Source organism: Lates calcarifer, linkage group LG12, assembly GCF_001640805.2.
Source record: "Lates calcarifer isolate ASB-BC8 linkage group LG12, TLL_Latcal_v3, whole genome shotgun sequence".
Lineage (NCBI taxonomy): Eukaryota > Metazoa > Chordata > Actinopteri > Centropomidae > Lates > Lates calcarifer.
In genome coordinates, this window is record NC_066844.1 from 1518097 (window position 1) to 1545891 (window position 27795).

The following is a 27795-nucleotide window of genomic DNA, read 5'->3' on the forward strand; positions in this document are numbered from 1 at the left end:
ATCACTTTACTGTACACAATATATGAGGCGTTCAAGAGGAGGTTTAGTTTATGTTAATTAATTAACCGAATTAAATGTAAGACTTTTATTTAAATTTTACTTTTATTTAAGACTTGATTATTTATTATGTGCATTAATAAAGTGACATTTACTCTTTATTATGAACACCGTACTGATGCTGGGTAGGGCCTCCCTTTATACTCAGATATTCAAGCCATGATTGATTAGTATTAAGGGGCCCAAAACATGTAATACATAACAATTAATGTCAACTAGACCCAAGTATGAATAATGGAGCAGGACTCACAGGGTCAAGGGGCCTTTAAAACGTCAGGAAGTTCAGATAAAAGACCACAAAACATCAGAAACTATACTATAAAATAATCATTATATAGTTCACACTGTATACTAATGATGGTACTTGTCTTGAATACTTTCAATGCACACGGCCTGATGCAGCATTCCTCCTCCTCTCCACTCCCTGCTCAGTGAGGAGCAGGAACATTTCACAGTCTTAAGACATAAATAATAATTAATCAGCACCTAAAGCATATACTTCAGCTTTCAGTCAAACTTGATTTTAATTCAAAAACAACTCCAGATTATTTAGAAATTTAAATGTACTTTTCAGAAGCAGGAGACAAAGACAAAAGGAGCATTTTACATTAACAGAATAATTTTATTTAGAGGAACCAAACAGCATAGCGCAGTTCACATCTAACCAGTAAATAACATCCAAGAGGGCGAGAAGGAACTTCATCCTCAGCAGGAATGAATCACAGGGGAGAAGAGCTGGAAGAAGAAAACACAGCATCACAACAATCTGTTAATGCCTCAGTTTGAACTGTGTGTTACACAAGCTGCTGACAAACAAATGTCTTCAATAACCGTGAATTTACTTGAGAGCCCACCAATGAAAAGACTCACAGTGTGTTTTACTTCCCAGTGGGCCGCACACTCTCAAAGACGCCGGCTTCCCTCATGGCGTTGAAATCTTTGATGGAGTCGTACGTCTTGTAGAACTCAGCGTAGGCCCGTTTCCTGGGCTCAGCCACTGCAAACTGAGGACACACAAAAAAACACACACACCTGTTTTATTCACAACTTCAACCAAACCGACTTGATAGAAATAAGAGGCTCGGACAGACCTTTTTATTAAAGAGTAAAATCCTTGTTGTTTAAACAGAAACATCACAATACATCACCACCAGACTCCATTGACAAAAACAGGAATTTTACCAAGCAGAACACAGGATCTGCTGGAGTAGTGCTGCCTCCATCTGTTAGTGTGTTTGTGTTATTGTGTGACTTTCAGTGATGGAAGAAGCATTCAGATCTTTTATAGAAGTAAAGGCACCACACAACAACACAAACAGACTGAAGTAGCTGTAGGTGAGCTACTCCTGTGTTGTGTGGGGTAAAAGTCCTGTTTTTGTCAATGGAGTCTGGCAGCTTTGAATGGAGCGATACAGCGGCCGTTTCTGGTTACACAAAAAACCTGAAAACTAATCCTGAGTCACAGAGGAGTTGATTGAGCTCCAAGCACATTTGAAGCTGCAGTGTCTTGTCTGTTGTGTGATTATATGGTGTCGCCTCATTACAATACATACAGACGGAAAAACATAAAAACATCTTTCTATATATACAGTCATCCTATTAAAAAAACACTAACTTTGGCCTTAAGATGACCTGAGTTGAATCAGCATCTCAGTAAAAGAATATAAGAAACATTGGAATCTGCGCACGTGTGTGTGTGTCGTATTCTCACCTTGTATGTTAGGGCAAGTCCAAAAGATACAACGAAAGCGAGGGGCAGGTGAATCCTCAGACGCTTCGCCAGCATCCCTCTCATCACAGGCTTTGGCAGAGACATGGTGGATTCAACTGCAGGGAGAATAAAACACAGATCAAACATCAGATCTGTGTTGGCAGCGTTCAGATCCCTCTGACGTGACGACACCAGATACCAGTCAGAGAACAAGTGCACAGTTCCAGTGAGATTTCCTGTCCTCCATTACTGTTCTGCATCATGGCAGATCTGCAGTTTATCCTGTCATAGGTCTATTTTCAGATAAAAGCTGCAGAGATGTTTTTGTTTTTGCAGACAGTCAGCAGGGGAGAGCTGATTACTTTAAATACAGATCTGTATCTGTTAGTTTTACTTCTACACCAGAGGGAAAAAAGCACAAAAGCAACACGTCTCCTGTCTCTTGTTTATGTAAAATGGGGGCTGCAACTGTTTTCATTACTGATTACTATGTTGATTATTTTCTCAATTAGTCAACTAATGGTTAAACACTGAGAAATGCTCATCACAATATCTCAGATGATGTTCGTCAGACGTCGTCAGAAAAACAACAAAAAAAATCAGTCCTGTTAGAATTCAAGAAAAGCAGCAACATTTTAGCATTTAAAATATTTGTTAGTTTAATTTTCTCTGTTATATAAAACTAAGACATCTTTCAGGTGCCAGACATTACCGCCTGATGAGGATTCTGATAGAAACTATGTGTATTTTAAGTCTCCTGTTGTTTTCTGTGTCTGTGAGAATGAACTTAACTTGAATATCACCAAATTATGGATGACTTACTGAGTTAAAAACAGCTGATATTTGATTTCTTTGTGATGTTTCTTAGACACATGTAGGTTTATAAAGCCTGGAATATTTAATATCATACTTTTCTGCCAAAACTAAACTAAATCAGTTTATACGTTCCACATATGCAGAACAAACTGAGGTTTGCTCCAACCCTCAGTCCTACATCTTTTTGCAGCTGCATTTAATTAAATTAAAGTTGGGGTAATTATTAGTATCTTATACTGCACTGTGACAGAACTATCATTTTTTTCTCTTGTTTAATTTGCCTGATTAATTTCTGTTTAATTCTATTTTGACTTATTTTTAATTAAATTTTACTCACTCTTTTCTGTTCTACCTGTGTGTCTTCAAATATTTTTTATTTCCTGCTTTGAATTTCCTTGTTGCATGACCAGGCAAAAAACAACAAAATCTTCCTTTACTGTGTTTCCACTAAAATCTTTTAATGAGAGTTTAGCTTCTCTGAAATATGACATGACAAATGTTTTGATCTGGACTTGGTCCACTGTGGCCTAGATGTGAGAAAAGCTGTGAAATAGCTCTTTCTTGCTTTCAAAACAAATGTTTCCACCAATCTGAAAGTGGGTTTCCAAATACTGTTAAGTCTTAAACTACATCTGGCATCTTTTCACAGCAGTAAGAATATTTCAGTATTAGTCTAAGTGCACTTGAAGGTCACATGAGTAACCCAGTGTAACCGATGGACTGGTGTGTTTAACCCTGGAGATAATGTTTATTTTTAATAGTGAAGTGACCCCTGTCTGCCTTTGTTCACGTTCACGCGTTTAAACTTCAAATAAAATATTAAAGAGGCTGGATATAACTAATGAATGAGCTCCTGGAGACAGGTCAGCACTCATTCTATATAAACACATTAACACAGATCCTCAGCAGGGGACAATGAATATAAATACAGGTATAATATTAACAGAAAGGAGACATCGGTGCGACGCCATCAGAGGTTCTGCAGGGTCACGTAGCATAAAGTCATAACCAGGACACGACGTTAAGGCCTCATCTGTACGCGTTAACAAAGCTTTACCTATCGATGACACGAGAGGCGCAAAATATAAATACCACATGTATATTTAGCATTAAAGATTAATTAATATTTAATGTGTAATGACGGGTAACGGCAGCAGGAGCTAACTTCAGCTAGCTCGATGAAGCTAACTGCTAGCTGTCGCGACGACAACCGAGAAAAGAGGCTAAATTAAACGGAACCGGTCAAAACCAGGAGCCGGTGATAAGATGGTAAAATAGTGGGTTATAATATAAATTTAAAGCAGGAGTTTAATCCAGTTCAGATGGAGGAATACTCACAGGTTGGACTCACGACCTTCACACAAACCGCTAACGCACAATTTCTCTACCGGAAGAGCTGCTACTGGAGCCGTGGAGGGACAAAGTCTTGCGAGAGCGACTTGAGGGTAGTTCAGGTCATGGTGAACAAGATGGGCAGAGTGCACAGGTATTAATTCATTCAGGGTAACACTGCTTGAGTAAAGATTGTTGAAAATAGTGAATAGGGACACCGGTCGACAAATTTAGATCATTTTATTCTCCTGCATTAAAATATTTTGTCCAGAGATCAATCACTTCAATTCTTTTCCAAGTGCCGATATAATATTTACGTACAAAATATTACATATACAATACTGGGTCGTAAATACTAACAATAAACTCTATGTTTTCTTAAATATAAATGTAAATTAGTCTAAATGTTAATGCAGTTTATCGCCTGTAAACCAAACATGCTGTAGTTACACCGCCCGACCACAAGAGGGAGGCAGAGCAACACTGAACTGACCTGGGAGTTTGCAAAATACCTTGAATTATACTTTATTTTGTCAGTTTTCAAGTATGAATGGAAACAGAATTAAACTGCATTCTGCAGTGCATTCCTATTCAAAGATACAATAACAACACAATACTGTAAAAACAATATGGCTGTAGGAAAAAATGCATTGTAGTGTAATGTAGTAACATTTTATTACATTTACTGTCAATAAACATGAGAGACAACTTCATTAACATGTTTTATTGTACAAAATACTGCAGAGTGTGTGTGACAGTCGAGTGGACAAGCTTCGCTACACATTATGTAGTAAATAAAAAAAAACAAGTTTACACCTAAACAAAGTGTAATTTTTGTAATGATTGCAGTATCTTGAAACAGTTTGAACAACATACAACCCACAGTCAGACTGAGAGCAAAGATTAAACCAAACACTCTGTCTGTCCTCAACACATCCTCTTCCATAAAGTGCATTTTAAAAAGACGTTCAGCTTTCCTGCAGAGAACCTTACAGCTGTGATGAAGGGATTCAGGATAATGATCCATCACCACAACATTGACCTCTGAGGGAACCAATACAGCCAGCACCGTCTTTTTTAAAGGAATAGTTTGACTTTTGGGAGAAAACCTTATTTGATTTCTTGTTGGAACTTAGATGAGAAGATAGATTCCACTGGTTCACTTTACTTTAAGTACACATATTTCCAATCTATGAACCAGGACAGCTCCTCATCCTCTGATAAAAGTCTTTTGATCGTTCCAAATGCAGGACAAGAACTTGTACTTTTCCTGCTCTGAGCTGAAGGAAAAGAAAAGAACAGCTAGAACCAACTTCTTTAGCCTGCCTCTGATTAGAACGTTTTATGACCATTATTTATTTGATTCAATCATTTATTTTTTTGTGTTTGTGAATTAAAAAAAGTTGAATTCCCTCAAATCAATTTTATTTGTCACTGTCTTTTGTCTATTTTATAAACTTTAACTTCATTTAATTTCATATTTTGTCGTTTTTTATTATCTCTTGTATTGCTTTTAGTATTTCATTTTTATTTCTTGCAGATCAGTCTCAGATCGTTGTGCTGCGATCACCTGCAGAGCACTCTGAATTACAGTAAGCTGTGTACCAATGAAGTTTGATATCCCTGCTCTGTTCCTCCCATTGTTTTATCTGTTTGTTTTTTAGGAGTTTTTCTTTATTCATATCGAGAGTCTGAGGACAGTAGGATGTCGTCTGATCTACAGATTGTGATTTGTGACACTGGGCTGTATAAGTAAAACGAACTTGACTTGCTAGTGGGTGAATTTTGTTACCACTGAACAGAGCCAGGCTAGCTGTTCCCACCTGTTTCCAGTCTTTATGCTAAGCTAAGCTAACCAGCTGTAGCTTCATATTTATTGTAAACTGACACATGAGTGGTGTCAATCTTCTCTTCTAGCTCTCAGCAAGAAAGCATATTGGTATTTTCAAACACCTTCCTTTAAAACTTTGTAAACCCAGGCGCTGGTTTCTCCATGTCGGTAAACGATAAAAAGAAAAGTACTAATATACTGACTCACATCTTTGAGTCCAGTCCAGCTTTCACATTGCGGCACCAACAACCTGAACTCTAACTGCTGTAATGTGACAATACCTGACAAATACAGGGAGATTTTTTGTGATTTTAGTTGAGAGTGTATGAGAGAGACAGAAAAACAACCCACTGAATAATATAAATATGTCCTGTAACTCATTTAATCTGTTTAAGTACCATAACAGGAGTGTGTACGCCAAGATAAAACATGGACTCTGACCAGAAACAGGAAAATAACCAGGTTGTTTGGATTAGGAGGATAATTAAAGCAACATTTCTCTGCTTCAGAACCTGGACGCTGCTGAACCAAAACGTCTCTGATTTGATTTTTTAATTCTTTTTCTTTCTTTGCTCATTGTCCAACATGAAGCAAACATAAAAAAGGCTGACTTGGACTTTCTCACTGTGTCATTTCGCTCTCTGTTTACTCTTTTCTTTCCTTTCTTCTCACATGTTTGAGGCTAAAGTCTGTTGATCAAGATTTTAAACATGTCCAGTTTCTGGCAGTAAAACAGAAAAATGTGATTATTTATCCATCAAAATATTCAGTCTGTTTGCCATTATTGTTTGCTTTCCAGAATAAGAGTTAAAACCACGATGTCCAACATCTCTCCAGCTGTCTGTCCTCCTGTCCTTCAGTTATTCACCGTTTATTATGTACAAGTCTCTGCTTTACATAGCAGGATGCACGGTAGGAGGAGAGTGAGCCTCATTTGGCTGTGAAGGCGTCATAAACCACAACTGTGTGGTTCTCACGTGAACACATGGTCTTTGGAGGGACATTTATTTGGCTCCCTCTCCTTCTCCTGGTCCCAGATGACAGGAGGAGATGATCAGAGTGTTAGTCAGTGTTAGTGGTAGTGATCAGTCCTCCATGTTTGTCTTTTAAAAAACCTTCTCTCTGGGTTGTAAGTGTCACATTTGTCTCGGCATTTTTAGATTTTTTTAAAAAAGTGTGACAGTGTGGAGGAAACAGGAAGTTTAGCTGCGACCTGCAGAGGTGTGCTGAAATCACTGGATTATACCATTTAATCGAAGAGATGCAGTGAAGTCACAGAGGACTGTACCATGTAGATCTGATTATCAGAGGGTCAGAAAGCTTCAGAAAGTCCCTCAACACCTTTCAAACACTGGATTAGGAGCATTCACTGACGTCTACTGAAGAAACCTCTCTCAGGTTTCATTCTTTACTCAGCTGTCATTTCATCCCACTGCTGAATGTGGCTTTTCAGAGGAGCTATAAACACTTTTGATTTCCAACAACACCTTGTACAAACTAGTTCTTTTAGAGCAGGACTCTGCCCTCGTGGATCCAGGACAGGTTATAAAAACCAGTCCCACAGAGGAGACAGAAAACATCACAGGGGGGTGTTTGTGATCTGATGAAGTCAGGCTTGAACCATTGTGGATCCATAAACTGTAGGACTGTACCATGTGGATGGATGAACTGCAGGGTCAGGGGGTGTTGGGAGCCAAAGGGTTGTACCATCATGAGACTGGACTGGGTCCTAAGGCAGAGGGTTGTTCCATTATGAAGAGTGGGGGTGTTGTTAGAAGTCGTAGGGTCGTACCATCATGGCGGTGGAGCGCAGGGAGTAGCTGGGGCCTCGGAAGTGGTGCCACTTGATGCCGTTCAGCTTCCTGATGTTGTGGCCGACGGTGTAGTAAATACCGTTCAGGTTGGAGAAACCACAGGCGTCAAACCACCAACCTGAACAAGAGAAGAAGGAATGAGGGAGAGATGAATGGATGAATGTCAGAAAAAGAGAGGGAAGAGAGGCAGGTTAGGAAGGAAGGAGGAGTGAGGGGAGGAGATGAAGTGGTGAGTGGGCTTCTCCTCTCTTGTTTCCTCCTCTCCTCTGAAGATTCAGTTTTGCTTCAAATTATCTGAATAACAAACCAACACGTCCTTAAATGGAAACGACTAACAAGGTCATTTGAGTGTTTTCTTGTCAAAACACGTCATTGGTTCAGGTCTGATAAAGTTTAAGCAACTAAAACCAGCTGATTAAAGTCAGGGAAACGCTGTGGTCATGTTTTAAAGTAGAAAACATGTTGGGTTCAGGATAAACCTACAGGACATCTGAAACACATTATTTCCAGTATGTACGGCTGTTTATGTTTTTAAAATATGCACTGATGCGTTTCGGGTCAAATGTGAGCAGAAAGATCCAGTGAGAGTCATTTATTTTGTCAGTTTCTAAAGTCATAACAGAAAACGTTCTGTGAACACAGAGAGATTTTTCATTAAATTCCTCATTATTGAGCTCAATTTTCATAGTTAGGCTTCACTTTTTCCCCTGAGTTAAAACTGTGGATGAGAGGAATATTTTTTCATTCCAGTTTCTCTCTCAATCTTTTTTCTTCTATTCCCTCTTTGCTCATTTCTTTCTCCCTCTTGTTGTTTCTTTTTCATCTCTGTCACTCTTTCTTTTCTCTCCCTCTCGTTCTCTGTAAATTGCGGCGATTTTAAATGACTCACTGACTAATGGTGACCATTGGAGTCTTTTCCTCAGAGAGCTCAAGGTTTTTGCCGAAACGATTACATTAATCGTCGATCGCGACCCATCGAGGGGAGGCTGAGAAGTAAAGAGCTGTTTGTCTTGGCGTTGGTGAGGGGCAGTGCACCGAGGGGTGACGGAGACAGATGTTTGGCAGCTTTGGGGAAAATACCACTTATTATTTTGATCCTTAAACAAAATATGTGTTTTTGGAATCAACAAGTATTTTCTGATTTGGTGTGATCGATGGCAGAGAAATACTGTTTAATGACTTTCATTAGACAAATCAGTTATCGATTTTAGTGGTTTAACCCCGTGATATCACAGATGATTTAGTTATTAAAGGATAATTTTATATTTTTGAACCTGGCCCTTATTTTCTCATGTTTTTTTCTGGGGGGAAATGATTTATAGAACAAAATCTACCTGTACCTGGTGTTAAAGTACGTTCAGTAAAGTTCTTGTTTTTGCCACTGACAGGTTCAGATTGTTGGATTCCTACAGAGACTGAGCTTTTTATTAAAGAGTAAGATCCTTGTAACATCAGTATATATCACTACCAGACTCCACTGACAAAAACAGTGATTTTACTGAGCAGAACACAGGAGCTGCTGTCTCAATCTGTTTGTTTGTTTGTGTTACTGTGTGCTACTTTTACTTAAATCAAGTATCTGATTACTTCTTCCACCACTGAAAGTCACACAGTAACACAGACACACTTAACAGATGGAGACAGTGGTGTTCCAGCAGCTCCTGTGCTCTGCTCAGTAAAATCAGTGTTTTTGTCAGTGGAGTCTGGTGGTGATATATACTGATGTGACAGCGAGCTCTATCTCTGTAGGAATCCTATCCGTAATGTTGTCAGTAACAAACTGCATTCTAAGTCAGAAACTTTTTCTTTAATCAGCTTCGACCCTGAAGACGATGCAGCAAACTGAGCCCAGACGACAGGAGGAGGAACTTTACCTCCGGTCAGCATCAGGGCACATTTGCAGTGGTCACAGTTGTCGTTGTCCTGGTCTCGGGTGCTGAAGCCGGTCCCATGTGTGGCCAGACTGCTCTGCTTCCCTGCTGTACCACTGTAACCCCGGAGATACAACCTGAGGGGGAGGAGACAGGGCAGTCGATGAGCAGTGGGGACAGTAACTAAGTACATTTACTCAAGTACTGTGCTCTAATATAGCCTTGTGGTACTTGTACTTGCACATGTACGTGCATTATTACACATTAAAGGCCCTGTACACCCACACAGGTGCTTTCAGTTATGTGGAGTTAGGCTGGAGTTATACATTTAGGAGAGGTCACCAATTAGAAAGTTAAAGTTTTAACTGATCCTGCAACACAAGAGGAGAACAGAAGAATCAATTCATTAAACAAATAATCAGCAGATTAATAAATACTGAAAATAGTTAGTTTTAGCCCTTATTAAAAAAATCAGTTAATTACAAATCCTCAAATCCAAGCATTTAACATTTTGACTGACTCAGGTGGAGTTTCTTACTATATCCTGTTTACTACACTCATATATGATTATATACTGTCGGCTAGTTTAGTCTTTGATGGTTAATAATCAGATTTTATAGTGTAGTGGCGTAAAAAGTACAATATTTCCTTCCTTGATGAGAGTGACCCAGTAGTTAATGGAATAATGGTCTCACTGTGTGTGTGTGTGTGTGTGTGTGTGTGAGATACAGGTGTGTAACTGTCAGTCACCTGTACTGCTGCCTCTCACTGGCCAGTGTGAATCGGTCATACTGGGAGTAGGCGGAGTTTCCCTCCCAGTCTCTGAGCTCCACCCTCAGAGAGTACTGCCCCTGAGTGGTCAGCAGGTACAGTGCTTCATTACCCAACCAGTGCTCCCCCAGCACGTCCCCGAAGCCCTGCAGAGCGGGAGAGAGGAGGTGACGGTTACTCACAGATTTACTCTCAGATCTGATTTTAAACTCTGACTCGACAAACGCACCATCTTATACTCCCTCCAGCTCCTCTGGAAGTCCATGCTGCCGTTAAACCGCCGCTGGAAGACCGTCCACCCTCCACCTCCTGCCACCATGTCACAGTACACCTTCAGGGGAGAGAAGAAGAAACTCTTAGCACTCATTTTCCAAACACCACTTCTGTCAGTAGGAGACGTATGAGACGTCACCTGCACAGGTTCGCTGCTGTTGCCGATGTAGATGTGGTACAGGCCGCTGGCAGAGTGACCGGCTTTGTAAGCATCTGCACAGTCTCTCCACATCTGGTTCCTGGGAGGTGACGCTGCAGAAACACAAGCTCTTATTTCCACTGAGGAGTGTTTATATATAAACATGCTGTACAGTCAAAGTGTGTGTGTTTACCTGTGGTACTGGCCACCATGTTAATGAGTGTGTGGACAGACTCCATCAGCTGAGCCTGCTGCCTCTGCAGAGCCGTGTTGTTGCTGCTGGCGACTCTCAGCTGCTTCTCTAGAGACTCGATGGCCACCATCTGAGTCCTGATGACAGACTGAGAGGAAAAGGTTTCAGTACTGTCAGCATGAGTTAATATATCAGATTTATGTGGTTCCTTATTTTTTATTAATGTTCTAATCCTTCTTATTTGGATTTTTGATGTCTGAGTGCCCCTGCTCAGCCAGCTGAGGCTCAAGTCTTATGAACCAACAGAAACTGTGAAATAAATCATCTGCACACTTGGATCTGTTACATTTATGAGTCAGACACTTGGTTATGATCTTGTAGCCTGAGAGCTTGGCCTTATAATCGTAAAATACATGTTGATTCAATTCACATAAAAGGCTTTCCTGGCAAAGTAAATCATTCATTATCTGTACCTGCAGCCGGTTCTTCTCCTCCCTCATGCCCTGCAGCTCTCCTCTCTGCTGAGACTCCAACATCTGAACTTTACTCTCCAAACGACTGAAAGACACACGAAGAGAAAACAGAACGTTAAACACCTGATTCAGCTCCTGTTTTCCACCATGAATCGAATAAACATCAGCGAATGAAGAGCGATCGACACCTGGACCTGTGTCACATGTTTTTCTGACCACTCACAGGTGCACATTTCAAAGTCTGAAATTTCCGTCGACAGGTGTGGGATGAACCAACCGTCATCACCTGTGAGGACAGTTGGGTTTACGGCTTTGACCCAGGGACCAAACAGCAGTCTCCAAAACAAAGAAGCCGCGTCATGCTCGTCTTTTTCTTCAACATTTGTGGGACTCACAGCTCGTTTCTATGAGCCAGTCTTCTGCTGTGTTCAGCTTTATTTTATTATTAATAAGGAACATCACATTTGTTGGTACGTTTAAACATCCACCCTACTCCTCCCTTTCTGCCAACATCGGCTGACTTTCCTGTTGTACTTTTTTATGACCACTAGAGGGCTCTGTCACTTGGACGTAAACATGATGCTGCTGTGCTTCTGGGGAGGACAACATCTGATCACATCAAGATCTGATCAGATCTTAGTGACAGTCATCTGAACGCTGTTTTTCTGCAGCAGCAGGTCTGATGATCAACACCTGGGTTAAAGTTCATGATTCACTTCTACCAAAGAAGCTAAAATGTCCAGAGCTTTCACACAGTCTCCCCTTTTTCCACATGCAGCACAGAGAGAGAGATAGATGCATTCTGGGAAATGTAGGAAATCACAGAGGAGGAGGAGGAGGAGGCAAGTTGAGGGAAAGTATGAACACCGAAGTAAATGAATATATGTCATCACCACATAACTCCTGGAATGTTTCATATTAATATTAGACTGTTTAACAGGAGGGTGGTGTGTATCATCGGAGGGAGGACGCAAATCCAAACTGTTTGTACAACAAATCTGTCTGTAATGGACCAGAGGTTGAAACTCCTGAGTTACTCCCTCTTGCTGGAGAAGCCTTAAAACAGCGAAATAAAGATTAATAACCCGACCATCACTCTTTCTGCCAGAGCGGACTACAGTCCTCGTTATCTCTGCAGCTGAACCAGCAGAGCGGCTGCTGAAAATAGACTCCAGCCCACAGTTAGATCAACAACGTCCGAGCCAAATGAATGAAACCTGATGATGGAGTGGCAGCGGCTCCGCGGGAGAACATGGGACAGTGAAAGTGGCTGAACGTCCAGTTCACACTCACTTTTCTGGCTCTGAGAGCAGAGGGTGGGTGGAGGGAGGTGGTGGGGGGTCTACAGGAGGCGGGTGGGAAAAATTTATCTTCTTCTCTAATGCTTCCCAGAATTACTCCCAATATCTACTATCTAACTTTTAGGTCAAATAAAAGACATTTTCTGTCACTCATCTCTTTTTATTCTGCTTAAATTTGGCTCTTGAATCATTATCACCAATATTATCAGTACCACCCTGTATCTACCTGATTAGTGACTGTATTTCCTTCAAACATGTCACACTGATGCAATAATTTTAACAAATATACAATAGAATTACATTAGATTTATCAAACTGACATCAGTTTACAATCCTAGGACTTTGTATCTAATGGGTACACTCAGGTTTTGTTTGGTAGAGCATGTTTTAACATCATCTGAGTCTTAGGGAGAGAATTAATTTACAACAATCTGTTCAGTAAACTCTACAATTAAACTAAATCCAAAAAGATTTTTACTCATGAAAACAAGAGCATTTTTTTCTGCAGCATTTCAGTAAAAGAAAGCCACTTGAAAAGGTCTGTTTCTGGTTGTCCATTAACAGTTTGAGTTATGAACACCTCATTTTTCAACTAGACATCAGAGCTCAAACTGTGCTCTGCCAAAAGACCATAAAAGGGTTAAGAATTAAAGTGGTTTTACACTGATGTTCACACAAGATTTAAAGTCCCCTGTGCATCCAGAAGTTGCTGTTTCCTGCTGAAAGAGGACACTGATGGCTGTAGTTTCCAGTAAAGCAGGTCCCGATGCAACAAGCTCAGTTTAAAGCATGTTTCCTGTTTCGGAAAGTTGAAGAGAAAAACGTGAAGAAGTGGAAACAAGCCGCTCAACCTCCCTCTGAGTATCTCAGAACAACCTGGATTTCAAAGTATTTTTAACGAAAGGTTTCCGCTCTGAGTTTAACAAAAAGCACGAGAGGAGGGTTTAGTTCACTTCCCTCCTGTAGTTCAGTAAAATATGCTCATCAGTACATTAACACTCAGAGATGTAACGTGATATCTGTTAATGAAACTTTTCAAACTGCAGAAGCAGAAGTGCAGTTTGTGCTGAAGTGTAGCTGACGAGCGTCGGACACGGCCGTCCATCGCTGTTCACGTCTCCACATCTTTTACACCTGTGAGTGATGTTACTCCACGTCAGTAGGTGAGACTGTGGTCATATTAAAGAGCTGAGACACGTTATCGGCTCCTGCTTCTGATCACTTCAACATGTTGACCTGCACATGAACGAGCCGACATCATTCACTGTGAAGGGGACGGATGGGGAGTCGCTGATCCTTGTGGTGCTGCGGTTTGTGCAGCATGTGTGTGTGAAGTGTGTGAAGTGTGTGTACATTTTGTTGTTTGTACTCTACTGAGTGTGTGCCACAAAAATTTCTGTCTTATTGACACACACTGAGACAAAGCAGATTTCACCTGTTCCATCTTAATAACCGATTGTAACATTAGATATGTAAACAAAACTGATCTGAAACACAGCCGGATGGTGTATATTACCCATGAGCCTCAGCTTCTGAAGCAGGAAGTGCTGTAGCTGTAACAAACACACCAAACTCTGTTTCTTATTCTTGATATTTCTGTCAGTTTGAAGCTGTTACTTTAAAGTAAATTAGTTAGAAAACATAAAAATGAAACTTGCAGACTAACAACGAGAAATTTGACAAATACTAATATTCATCAAAACATTAAAAGTGCAGGTGCCAAAGTTAACAGTGACACACACACTCTCTCTCTGTTGGTCTTACACTGTATCTGTTACTGCAGACAGAGAACATGCTCGATAACTAGTCTGTACGTTTCACCGCACAGCGCGCCGTCCAACTTCACCTCACTATGAAAAATAGTGAAAATATTGTGATTCTAAATATTGGCATTGTTTCGCAGCAACAGCTGTGGACGTATTTCCATCATCTGTAGCGACTTTGCTTGTATTTCAGATACTCTCACTGTTAAGTTGTGAAATCGCTGATAAGCCTCTCCACACAGGGTCAGCTCATATTTGGGTTAGAGGATTACAATGAAATGTTTTCAAGTGTCTCAGGAGAAAATCAGAGAAGCATGTAACTGCTAATAAGGTTGGCCACAGACATGTACTGATGACCTGCATAAACAGCGCTGCAGTCAAGACATTATCACCTTCAAGGGTTAAAAACCAGGATCTGTATTTATCAAACAACTGAGCTTTTTGGAAGATAAAAATCAAAATCAAAATCCTTCACTTCTCCTCTGAACCTTTGCTTATTGTTATTTCACTTGGATGTTTGATGTTTAACACATGAACATCTGATTGTGATTTTGTGGCAACTAGTTTCAAAGCCAATCATGATCTAATATTAAAGCTACTGAAGCCTCCAGTGCACAAATACTGAGAACTGACTTTTAGGTGAAGTAGGAGACGTGTTGTGTCCAGTACATGTGATTTTAATCACTTTAATCAAATAACTTAAAACTTTTTCTAACTTTTTTTTGCAGAAAAACCATATCAGACATAAACTATTATTCAATTTTTATATGTCTGAACAACATATCTGGAGGCGATTTTTAACAACAGAAGCTCTTAAAGTTCAGCTCCAGAGTCTCTTAAAGGATAACTAAAAAATATTTTATTATTTTCCCACATTTTTGATGTAAATAGGAACAAAAATCTTTGGAATCGGTGCAGTACTGAGCAAGAACAGTGTACTGCAAACAGCTGCTGAAAAAAATGGGAACACATATGCTTTAGCAAGTATCTAACTGGTTTTCTTTATTTAACTGCAAGTCAGAGTCTGTCTCTTCATAAATTCTATAAGTTATTTTTTTCCTAAGCTTGGATGTCTGTTAGTAAAGGTGATTAAACTCCCATTGATTGGGTCCCTTCCCTCGTAAATTCAGGCTGCTGTAGAAATGATGATTTTTCTACCTGTTCTTGTCTCGTAGTCGACTGATCTCAGACGTCTGCAGCAGCAGCTCTTTCTCCAGCTTGTTGGTGGACAGAGAGTTTTCCAGAAGCTGGATCTCTATCCGAGACGTGTGGTTCAGCACCTGGTGGAAGAAACAACATTAATCTGCTGAATATTACCTGTGTGGGACGAGATGAGAAAACTGGCAGCTCGTTACCTTGGCTTCCACCACATTGAGTTTGCGCGTCTGCTCCGCTGTGTGCGTGAGGAGGTTCGTTCCGATCTCCAGCATGGTGGCCGTCTGGTTGTGGACGATGTGCGATGGGACGTTAGCGATGTCTCGTCTCACGGACTTCTGAATGAAGTTCTCTAACTGCAGACAAAAAGATAAATACAGTAGAAAATAAGATGAAGGAGGACTGTTAAAAGTAAAACTGAAGAGGGAGACAGAAAACGACTGCACCTACTGAGGAAGCTCTGGGGTTTTAATGTCAGTAAAGACGTTTTAACCTTGGTTTACAGGAACGCTTTTTGGATCACTGTTGGATGACATGTCTTTGCATTCTTACGGACTGTGAATTTGGACTCTGACACTGTTTGAGGCTGTTTGTTGTTTCTCTTCAGAGCCGTGTTAAAGATGAATTTCTGTTGCCTTTGTAACAGATTATAACCTTACTCTTTTCTGTTTCTTCTCTTTTTCTGTCCGGCCACTGAGAGACACGTACGAGCCGACCAATCACAGCTGTGAGGTCTGCGTTTAACACAGAAGTCGGCCTTGAGTCTCTGGCTGAGCCGACCAGAACTGTGTGTGGAGGGTGGGAGACGTCGTCCATGATGCTGAGGAGTTCTGACAGCGTCCTCCTCTCTGTGCTGAGCTCTGAAACCACCCACTCACTGCATCAGACATGTATAATGAAACATGTCAGGAGGTCTAGTATATAAAGACACAGGTCTCTCCATCTCTGGGAATATCAACTGATGCCAACTCGCACTGCCATGCTGTGACCTCCGACCCCCAACAAATAAATAATCCATCCATGCAGCCATCTATTCCTCCCTCGGACTCCACGTCCTCAGGATATCAGTGGCACTGAGAAGCACAGGGAGTTGATAAATATACCACTGCACCAACAAACACATTTGTCCCAGTGGGACGTCCAGTTACCAACGAGGCCGTCTGACGAGTCACGGGGAGGGGAAGTTCAGGCCTCAACGCCCAGATCACATCTGCGTCTGGTGTGGATCTCATCACTAAACTTTATTTGTGCTTTTAGTCCTGACACGTTTAAACATGTTGTCTATTTAAATACAGTTGTTTTTCGTTTCTTTTTCTTTTGATCATCTTTTTTACACCTTTAATTCAGAGACTGTCACTTCACACAGATGCCAGGATCATCCCTGAATGTGTTGCACCTTTAAAAATGGTGAGTTCTTTTACATGCTATGTAGCTTCTGATGGCTTTTTGAGCTTTTATTTGCTTAAAAATAACATGCTATTTTATTACAGCAAAGAAAGCGTATCAGGTGTTTTGACAGGCAGCACACTCAGGTAAAAATCCCTCTCTGTATTTGTAGTAATTGAAAAAATAAAAGTGTCGACATCAGGTGAAGAATCACAGGTCGTTTTAAACAGAGTTTTAGTGGACTGACATTAACCGTAATTTAAAGATTTTGCCATAATTTAATCACTTTGTTTAACTTTGACCAATCACAGCTGCTTTAAACAGACATTGTACAAAGTGAGAATCTTGGTCCTGTTCAGACCTGACGTTAACATGCATCTCAGGTGATGGTGATCTGATCACCACTTCCTTTCGCTCTAGACACAGTTAAACATGAACATTAGGTCCAATACCCATGTTCTTGTCTGGTGATTAATCTGGCTGCATCAAAGGTCAGTGCTCGGTGGTATCTTTACTGTTGGATGATTTTTAAAAATGTGAAAATGTTGTAACCACCTCAGAAATGATTTACACATGAGCTCAGGGCTTTTGAGCCAAAGAGCCAATAATTATGACCACAAACAGTGAAGGGGGACAAACCAGAAATCACTGACGGTTACACAATTCTCTAAATGAAGTTTAATGACAGAAAAAGTTTAGAGAATGATCATCTGCACCTGGTTACAGATTATAGATTTCAGAGTGTGTCTGATTTTCTTTCAGCTGAGTAAGTTCATGAGAAACGGTCTTCAACGTGATGTTGATGTTCTCTTTCACAATGTGCTAACAAATGCTCTCAAAAGCTTCATGGACCGAGACCAAAAACTAATCACTTGTTTCTTGACTCACAGACAGACAGACACAGAAACCTCTGTGGTGAAGACAATGAAATGAAAAAGCTTTAAATCCCTTTTAAGGCCAGTGGAGATCCATGCTGACTGGATTAGATGTGTTTGTTGTGACGGCTGATTCATTTTTCATAAGCACTGACTAATCTGTTTTCAGAGTTTTAATCCTTTCAGCGGCTGATGTTATCCACGCTGGCTTTACATTCACCGTTCTTCACACACGCTGACGGCACTATTACTCATTTTCACTGCGCGATTAAAGCTACTCAAGTATTATTATGTTTAGTCTGCTTCAATTCAGGTTCAGATTAGACAAGCATCGCTCTGTTCAATCAGAAAATGATTTTTACGAGCGACGAGATACGAATCGCAGCGTCACAAATCGGAGTGGCTTTTGTTTTTCGGGGGGACTTTTGTGAGAGTGAGTAAATTGGGCAAACCTGGAAAAAAAAAAAAAAAAAACGAGGGGCTGTGACGCAGTGATGAGTTAGTTAAATAATCAAAGGGGGAGAAACTAGCTGGAACGAGCTGGTTGGTTTCTCCCTCCTGCTCTGCTTCTTGAGATGCTGCGCAGATAAAAACTGATGAAAGGCAAAGCCTCCACCTGAGAGAGGGAGAGGGAAATAGCTGCTCTGAATATACAACATTAACAAATAAATATTGTCTGTATTAGAGAGCGAGGGAGGGAATAAACAAGAGAAGAAGGAAAAAAGAGATTAATTGAAAGAAGCAGGAAAATCAAAGTTCAGCAGGTTCTTTTTTTTTTTTGTTATTTTTTGTTGAGTCTCTGGAGACACAATGTGCTGACTTTTTAATTGACCCTTACTTCCTGCTGTAGGATTAAAGCTACACACATAAAACCCCTTCACATACACATGCACAATTATGCACTACACAAACCCAAGCCTGACCAACGAGCTCTGGGAATACGCAGACAACTCCACGTATGGAGAGCTTGTTTCTGAGATGCTAACTCAAACCACATGTTGGCTTCGCTGTGATCTGGACCTCTGGGTGACTTCACAGAGAGAAGGAGGGGGGGGTCACCAAACAACCCCCCCGATAACAAGACTGACGCACAGGCAAGTAGCACCGATAAAGATCTGGGGTAACAAGTGCACTGTGGAGCTGGAGCGTGGTGGGATCTGAGCTGGACTTGAAGGGGCACTGAGGGACTGAAGGTCTGACCGAGACTGAACTCACCAGAGAGAAGAATGATGGCAGCAGTAGTTTGGGCAAATAACAAACATGTTTCTGGGTTTTTTGCTCTCTATGTATGTAGAAGAGTAGAGTAGAGAAACTGTCCCTGCAAACAAGATGGACAACAAGTTATGGGCAAACAAATCTCTTCTCTAAAGATCTTCAGATGATGTGTCAGACTTCTCCTCTCGCACCACTGTGACGTTGCAAACTCAATGTAAAGCCATGATATTCATGTTCCCCTCAGGATGAACTGTAATGATTCATTGTCCCCTGACTCTTCGTCTAGTGTCTTGGACTTGGGTCACGGTGGCAGCAGGTTAAGCGAGTTAGTCCAGACGTCCCTCTCCCCAGAAATGTTCTCCAGCTCCTCCTGGAGGACCCTGAGCTGTTCCAAAGCCTGATCTCTCTAGCATGTTCTGGGTCTTCCCTGGGGTCTCCTACTGGTTGGACATGCCAGGAAAAACTCCAGTGGAAGGGGTCCAGGAAGATCCTAGATCTGATGCCCGAGCCATCTCAACTGGCTCCTTTCACCGTGAAGGAGCAGCAGCTCTGATCCTAACCTATTAATGACCAGATTCCTGCAAAACTTATGTAACTCCCATCAGCCCATTCTCAGTCTGTCAGTCCACACGGAGAGACTCAAAATCATCTGTGCATAAGTCAACAATGTTAAATAATCAGTATACAGATTTAAACTTGCAACAACACTTGTATGGTCCTTCAGTCACACACACTGTGGGATGAATGCATACTTGTGCAGCTTGTTATATTATTGCAGTGTGTCTCTGAGTATTAGAGAGTCCAGATGTTTTGGCAGCAGAACAAGCCAACAGCCTCAGGCTTCATTTCTGAGCACCGCCGCACTTGACACAGTGTTGGGAAATATCTTTGTACATGGTGTCTGAATTTTTACTTTCTCTGTCCTCTCTTCATTACTCTCAACACCTTTTAATCCTTCTCTCTCTCTCTGTCTGTATCGCTCATGTAAGAATTTGTCAGAGAATCACTGCAACTTTGTTTCTAGTCTTTAGCTCTTTCTCTCCATCTCTTTCCATCTTTTAATGTTCATCTTTGTTCTAGATAACTGTAATAAAACTGCAACTTGCTTAAACTTCCCCAGCTCATGACTGTGGTTATTTCTTCCTCTGTGCCTGAGGTTCGACACCTGCTGAACGTCTGCCTCTCTCACACAGACAGGAATCCCTAAAGGTAGTTGTGTGGACAGATTGTGGAGAGATTTGAACATTTCATTTCCTCATCAAGCTCCACAGGAGGCTGCACTGTGGTTTGTCCTTCCGTAAAGATCTCAGATTCATCAGGATAAGAAATGCCACAATTTTATATTCAGACTAGAACTGACTGGAGGGCAGAGCTTGATTGGTTTTAAGGTCATGTGTGAGGCAAGAACTCTACAAAACCTCACGTATGCAAAGAGACACAGGCCTGTAATTGTCATTTGTTTGAAAAAGACTCTTTACATGTTACTCATACAACAAAAACAACACTTTGAATGCTATTTTGAATCTAAGACCTTGAAAAAAGAGACTTCTGTTAAATAAAACTCCCCCCAAGTTTCAACCCTGTATGTATCTAACAAACCTACAGTGATGACCCCTCGCTAAAGATTTTTACTTCTGACACATTTTGCTGATAATACATTTGTAATTTTACTTAAGTACACTTTTGAATGCTGGACTTTTATTTGTAATAGAGTATTTCTTCTGCTCTATTGTTACTTTAAAGGATCTGAGTACTTAGGCCATCACCAGCAAGTTTCAGTTCAATTTGCATGTCACATATCTGCTCCTAACCTCACATATTTTAAAACATTCCTGACTTCATGTCTGTCATACAGGGCAGATATAGATCATATGTGAGTCTGTGCTGTGTTTTTCCACCTGCCATAGTTAACTCAGACGTTCCCTTCATTGTAAAACGGACCTGCTGTTTTCATTCCCCACGCTTCAAATGCTCCATCTTCAGCAGATCTGCTGACAGGTGTTTTCTAAAACACCAGACCACTGCCGAGACGTTTTACACGTGTCTCTTGGGGAATATACGATAACATCGTAGAGTGTGGTGCCTGTCGGGGTGAGCTTTTATTAGACTGAGTAATTTAACACCCACTTTTAGCTTGAACACACAGCCTGTCAATAATTATAAAAATGCATTTGAAATTCCGTGGGGAATACTGGAACCAGATACTTAATTCAGGAGATAATAGTTGGACTTTAATCCAAAGTTATACGTGTGTGGACCCTGGAAAGGAAATCAAATCTTTCGGATCAGACTGGGAAACAGATGATTGTGAGATGTTGGAAATCACCTGTCATTTCAGTGTTCGGCAGGGTGGCTGCATCTGAACACATGAGAGATAAATTAGAAAAATACTGTTTAAAATGGGGCGAATATTTGACAGTATGTCAGTGGAAAATGGTCGTTGATATCATATGTGTGATCATACCTTTGTGCATTGTATTAATACATATAATACAATATAAGGTAAAATCAACAAAAATATTAGTCGTAAAACTAATTTTGACACCACCTAACACCACTATAACACCACTGATCAGTGTTATGGTGTTCTGGGGCTATTTTCCTCCCTATGATGTAAACTATGAGTTTACTAACAGCTCCAGTATCAGAGACGTTATAAAGGTGGAGACAGACCACCTAGAGAATCCTGAATAGAACAGAATAACACCAAAGATGGCGGCAGTCTGTCCGTACTTTGTACTGACTGGTAGCATATAGATGTTTCATAGATTTTTGTGGGTGTCTAACAGAAATATTGGATGACTGATTGGTGAAAACAGAGTGGGATCTAGACCAGTGCGATAAAGTGTAAAAAAAAAGTGGACTGAATGTGAAGTCACTCTTTAAAGATGGAGGGGCAAGTAGAAGTTACAGCTAGCTAATCCTGCCGGTCAGTCAAGTGTCAGGGTCACTGTGGTGTCTTCCAAATCCTACATGAACACAGTCGCTTGTTTTGGTGCGGAGCAGGGAGTGCAATGGAAAAATCTCCAGGGGACGATGTTCACTTTAACCCTCTTTAGTTTCTGTTGGCCGCCTGCAAACAATCCTCAAGCTAAGATTGGATAAATGTTGCTGAGAGTAATGATGTTCACTCTGAGGTTTTTGAATGTACAGTTCATCTCTGCACCTATACAAACACAAGCACAAAGTTACAGTTTAGCAGGTTTCTGTTTGTAGGTTAATGTCCATCGTTTGCTTTTTAACTTGTAGAAAAGAGAATAAAACTAGAAACAGATGTTTTAACTTTTTAACTTTCACTTTCTGTCCTTCGGTGCTTATGTAATCTATAATGCTTTTTACTGGAAAGCTAAATTCATTAAAGAGGTGGTAGGGGTGGGAAACGCAGCGGAAAGGACCCAAGTTAGTTCAGTTATTTTGAATCTTGTTCCCACAGGACGCCAACGTGACACAGGCCAAACACAAACAAAAGCCCAATAAAAATGTACCCAGCTCCAAAAATGAGGCTCAAATCAAATCTTCTTTCTGTTACAGCGTGTTCTCCTTCAGTCTGCTGTCAGCAAAGTGGATGGATGGCTGGTTTGTGGTCAGTGAAGAACACAGTGGGCAAACAAAAACACACAAACATTCAGACATTCAGCCGCTCAGCAGACTAAAGTGAATACAGGTTTCTGCCAAATTGTTGCCCATTTCTTCATGCATGCTGATTCACAGAGACAAAGTGGCAGAGTGACAAATTAAGATTTAACTTTGATAAGGTCCAGTTTGGGAACCAAAAGACCAAAATAAGAATTTAATCACTGCAGTGAGTGGGCACATATTCCACAGAACTGATTTCACAATTTAACCCAATAATCTCCACTCAGAGTCATTTATTCTCAACTTTTGTTAATACAGTTCATCATGAAGGGAACATGAATATCTGGGTAAAATGTCAGTAATCCATTCAACAGTTGTTGAGATGTTTCAGTCAGGACCAAAGTGTTGGACCAGCGAGCCATAGAGCCTTGATATCAGGGACTTTTCTGAAGAAATTTTATCTGTTTATACACAATCAGCTCCTCATTCTGACCCAGTATCATTAATGTAAAAACACTGGAAGTGGAAATGAAGCGACTGCCAGGATAACAGCTCTAAAATAAACATGAAGAGAGGAGAGAAACTTCCTGCGTCTGTTCATCACAGCTTTATGTTTCTCTGTTGTGTCACTAACCTACATATGACAGACGAACGACCTCCTGACCGTCTGTTGTGTGTTAGTGTGTCACAGCTCTGTGTTTGTGCTTGTGTGAGTAAATGAAAGAGTGAGTGAGTGAGTGTCAGTAAGTGAATCTACAACGTATATATGTATATTTGTGTGTGTGTGTGTGTGTGTGTGTGTGTGTGTGTGTGTGTGTGTGTGTGCGTGTGTCTTAGTCTGACTGCTGGGTCACCGCTACACCCCCGCAAATGAGCCACGACAAATATCTCAATCATCTCACCACAATCAGGACCAGATGGGCTGAGTCAACAGAGTGTGTGTGTGTGTGTGTGTGTGTGTGTGTGTGTGATAAGTGTGAGTGAACTTGTGTTTGCACGTTCAGGCCTATACTGAAAAGAAGGACTGTGTGTTCTACTTTTTAACAGTTGTTTGTGTGTCAGTATATGTGTGTCTCAGCTATTAAAGTCAGTTTGTATAGCAGCTCTCAACTGATCACATGATTGATCATATATATGATCAGAGAAGTAATGCTATTGTTTAAAAAAATATTATATATATATATATATAATCCAGAATACCACAGACTGAGGCAGTAGTATTCCAGCAGCTCCTGTGTCTTGCTCGGTAAAATTCCTGTTTTCGTCAATGGAGTCTGGTGCTGGTATACAGAGATGTTTCTGGTCAAACAAAAAGGATCTTACTTACTTTGATAAAATGGTCTCTCTCTCTGTAGGAATCCTATCCATAATGTTGTCAGACATTCAGTTTTCTGTCTTTATGAGACCAAGTCAGACAGATCCATTAAAGAGAAAAGACACAGCTGGTATGGGAAAGAGGTTTTTGAAGAAGCTCTGTTACAGTTCAGGGATGTAACCTGTCCCGCTGTGTGACCGTCTGGTTCAAGGAAAATGCATGAAGACGGCCCACAGGAGGTTAATGCTCTTATGTAAAAAGACAGTTTCAAAACCAGTGAAAGAATGCAAACAGAGAAAATTGTTTGGTTGGATTACAAATGCAATTCAGACTGTGATGGCTGCAGGGAAGGTGTAGGATAAATAAATGACTGTACAGAACAGTACGTTCACTCATTAAACTACACCGACACAGAGAAGAAAGACATCTGAGTCTGTGCTGAGAGACACGTCTGTAACATTACCTGAACGTCCTAATCTATTTACTATGACAATAAATAAAGCCAGGTGTTTTATATTAATGGCTTCTGTTATCATAGCACTCCTCCGTCAGCATGTTTGAACAGATGGAGCTGGATGGACGCCACTCGATGATGGAGTCATTAACTGGGTGATGGACAGTGTGGTTGAGATTAGTTTGGTCAAACGTGAAAGAGAGGATGACTGTGGTCAAAGATGTTTCTGTTCTCGGAGGAGAAGTGAAGGAAAAAGGAAGAGAGCGACTCAGTGAAAGGGTTTTAGATGTTTCTTCTCTCTCTTCACCTGCTTCATGATTTCTTGTGGTTTCTTGGAGTCACGCGAGAGCTAATGATGTCTAAAAACTCAGAGTCCTATTAGAATTTTATCTGGCTCTGCCTTTGTCTTGGCATAAATCTGTTTTCAGTGACTGGATATAATGAATCTGAGCTTGTACACGAGCTCGTCCTTTATGAGAGCAGTTTGTTTGGAGGTTTGTTGTTAAAGCACTATAGGGCCTGTCTCATGCTTCTTCTTCTTGAAGTCATAACTCAGCACACACGATATATATATTTCAGATTCTATGAGACTTATACTTTATGAAGCTATCATTACCATTAGATTGTTAATGTTGGTAAATCCACTTAGAAATCACAGAAAGAAGAAGCTCCACATTAACTCTGACAAGTTAGTTCTGTGGTTCGGTCATTTTCTTCTCGATGGATGTGTAGACTCACTGACTTTTAAGGGGACAGTACTAAAGTCAGAGGACAAAAGCAGACGTGGTCAAAAGGTTCAGTTGTCGTCTTTGAGTTGAGGAATGATTGTTGGTGCCAGATGAGCTGGTTCGAAGACCAAAACAGTCTCTGGAGTTCACTCTGACTGGAGTGAAAAACAAAAAGCATCCAGCAACATCCACAATACTGTGAGTGAAAACAGCTTGTTAATGAGTTCAGTGAACTTCAGTGGCCTCCACAGTCGTCAGATCTGAGTCCAGTAGAACACCTTAGGGATGTGATAAAACAGGAGGTTGGCAGCAAAAAAGTGCAGCTGACAAATCTGCAGAAATGATGCAACTGTGTCAACATGAAGCAGAATCTCAGAGGAACAGTTGCAACATCTTGTTGAATTCATGACACAAAGAAATCAGGCTGATCTGGTTACAGAGGAGGATCGTACCCAGGATACAGGGAGGTGACAGTCTGATAAAACTCCTAAAGCTGGTTCAACCACAGAGTAAAAGCTGAAAAGATCGTTGGAGATGCAACAGCAACTGGAAAAAATAAAAATGAGTTTAAATGTCTTGATGAATTCATTTCTGTTTGTGTTTTTGAGAAGCTGAAATGTCCTGGGTTTGAATCTGGTCCTCTCCCTCACACTCTGTCATCCTTCCTGCTACTATTCATGGTCAAACTATTTTTTTAAAAAGCTAAATACATTATTAAAAATGTAAAAAGTAATAATTTGTCTGATTACAGACAGAGTTTTGGTCGTGACTACCTGCTGTCCCCAAAGAGCCGAGGAAGGAGAGACGAGAGCAGAGAGAGAAAGTTTTGAGTTCACTCGTTTTAGAGCCGATAAAACGGGAATGTTTGAGCCCCTTTAGAGGCTGTGGTGCTTGGCCTCACGCCAGCATGAGTGTGTGTGTTTGCAGTACGAGTGTGTGTCTGCAGTGCATGAGTGTGTGTGTGTGTGTGTGTGTGTGTTTGCAGTGCGAGTCAAAGAGGGAGAGAAGAATGAGAAAGAACAAGCAGAGATTTTCCAAGAAGCTCTGCGTGGTTGTGGTCAGTTTGGCTCTCGGCCACGAGTCACTGGGAATCTCTCCCTCTTTTTACTCCCCCCCTTTTCTCCTCTCCATTACCCCCTTTCCTCCGCTCACACCTCCTTACTTTCATCTGTTATTCACCTAATATCTCTCCTGCCATCTTTATACTCCTGAACACGTCGGCCAACCTCCATCCATCCTCCTCTGTGCCCAAACTCTCTCCATCTCTCCACAGTGTTTCAGCCTCCGTCTGTCTTTCCTCTTCACCTCCACCTCCTCTCTCTCCTCCCTCCTCCCTCCTCCTCCTTCATCTCTTCCACCCCTCTATCAGCCTGTCCTCCCTCTGCCCTCGGCTTGTCGACTTCCATGGCAACTGAAAACTCCCACAATGCCAACTCACAGCTGTAGATTGATGAATGACTCTTTAAAACTGGGATTTGAAAACAAAGTGAACCACAATTCACACACACACACACACACACACACACACACACACACACACACACACACACACACACACAATGAAGAGGAGGAGTACTTCATCCAGCTGATAACAGCCTGTCTGCTCTGCTAACAAATTTGGTGGCCTTTTGGACAGAGGATAAATCTCACTTACAGCCTTTCTCCGTTTCCTCTTCTTGTCTATTCGTCTTTTAATGTGTCGTGTCTCAAACTCTGGCTCTGGGCCCCGGAGACATGGCTCCTACAGAACAGGGGTCCTTCCAGGTTTTTACCAGTTGAAGCATTTAATTATTTATGTCCCGTCCACCCACTTCACAGATTATTCTGTGGCCTGTAGCAACACTAAGTGCATCATGAGTGCGATTTATTTAGCCGATATCTGCTAAATGATAAAGCAGAAAACCTGTGTTGTTTTTACTTCAGCAGCACGGCGAGGAGTCAGGACAGGGTTAACGATCATCACAGAGCAGAGATAAAAATATGTGGTGAAAGTTACGACAACTCTTCAGCTCAGCAGAACCTCTGGAGTTTCATCCTGAGGGAAATAAAAACAGATTCATTCCTCATAAAAAACGAAAGAAAGAAAATTATCTGAGAAGATTTGATTTAGATTTGATCAAATGCAACTGAACTCCCTAGTTTCTCTGAAACAAACCAAAAATGCATCGAACCTGAATGCATCACTTCCACTGATTTAAACCCAGAGAGACCTGATGTTTCTAACTGCATGGTGTGAGGTAGCATGGGATCATGGGAGATGCTGTGTTCACCACCACTGCCGTCAGTTTTCCCTCACTGTCGATCACCAACAGAGGTCTCCTCCTCTCCAAAACAAACAGACCAGGTGATTAAACCCAATCACTGAATAAAACAGTTTCACCTTCAAAATCAGCGTTTCTCTGAAGCTGTTCAGCGGACACAGGACTGTCCCTAACTTCAGATCGAGATATTTGACGACTAAAATCCTTCATCCAGATAAAATACTGTATATAGATAAAAACAAACAAGATCTAAGCAATATATCTTAAAAAGAGAGAGTTTTACTCAAGGACATTTCAACAAGGGGAGCTGAGGATCAAATCACCAACCCAGTTGGACCAGCGCCTGCTCTGAGTCACAGCAGCTGGTGTTAAAGAACTGTAACATCATCATCACAAACTGCAGCAGCAGCTACAGACACTCATCAAAACACACATTAAATTAAATGAAATATGAAAACAAGATGTCTGGAGGCTGGTTTGTTAGT

General features: G+C 41.0%; 2 protein-coding genes across 2 annotated transcripts in view; both read right to left on the reverse strand.

Moving 5' to 3' along the window:
- Nucleotides 1-658: 658 nt before the first annotated feature.
- On the reverse strand, nucleotides 659-4046 carry LOC108901470 (cytochrome c oxidase subunit 6C-1). Its single transcript, XM_018702940.2, has 4 exons — nucleotides 3923-4046; nucleotides 1769-1884; nucleotides 928-1061; nucleotides 659-792 (listed from the first exon to the last, which is right to left on the reverse strand). Exons 2-3 carry the CDS (start codon nucleotides 1871-1873, stop codon nucleotides 936-938), a joined length of 231 nt encoding a protein of 76 aa, XP_018558456.1. The 5' UTR covers nucleotides 1874-1884; nucleotides 3923-4046; the 3' UTR covers nucleotides 659-792; nucleotides 928-935.
- Nucleotides 4047-4566: 520 nt separating this feature from the next.
- Nucleotides 4567-27795, reverse strand: part of angpt4 (angiopoietin 4) — a 71837-nt gene continuing 48608 nt past the window's right edge. Inside the window, exons 6-14 of the mRNA XM_018702945.2 lie at nucleotides 15701-15856; nucleotides 15504-15625; nucleotides 11282-11366; nucleotides 10809-10956; nucleotides 10616-10728; nucleotides 10433-10534; nucleotides 10183-10349; nucleotides 9436-9569; nucleotides 4567-7679 (exon numbers count right to left, since the gene is read on the reverse strand). Of these exons, the coding sequence (XP_018558461.1) occupies nucleotides 7519-7679; nucleotides 9436-9569; nucleotides 10183-10349; nucleotides 10433-10534; nucleotides 10616-10728; nucleotides 10809-10956; nucleotides 11282-11366; nucleotides 15504-15625; nucleotides 15701-15856 (1188 nt within the window). The 3' untranslated portion in view covers nucleotides 4567-7518. The remainder of the gene's footprint in view (nucleotides 7680-9435; nucleotides 9570-10182; nucleotides 10350-10432; nucleotides 10535-10615; nucleotides 10729-10808; nucleotides 10957-11281; nucleotides 11367-15503; nucleotides 15626-15700; nucleotides 15857-27795) is intronic.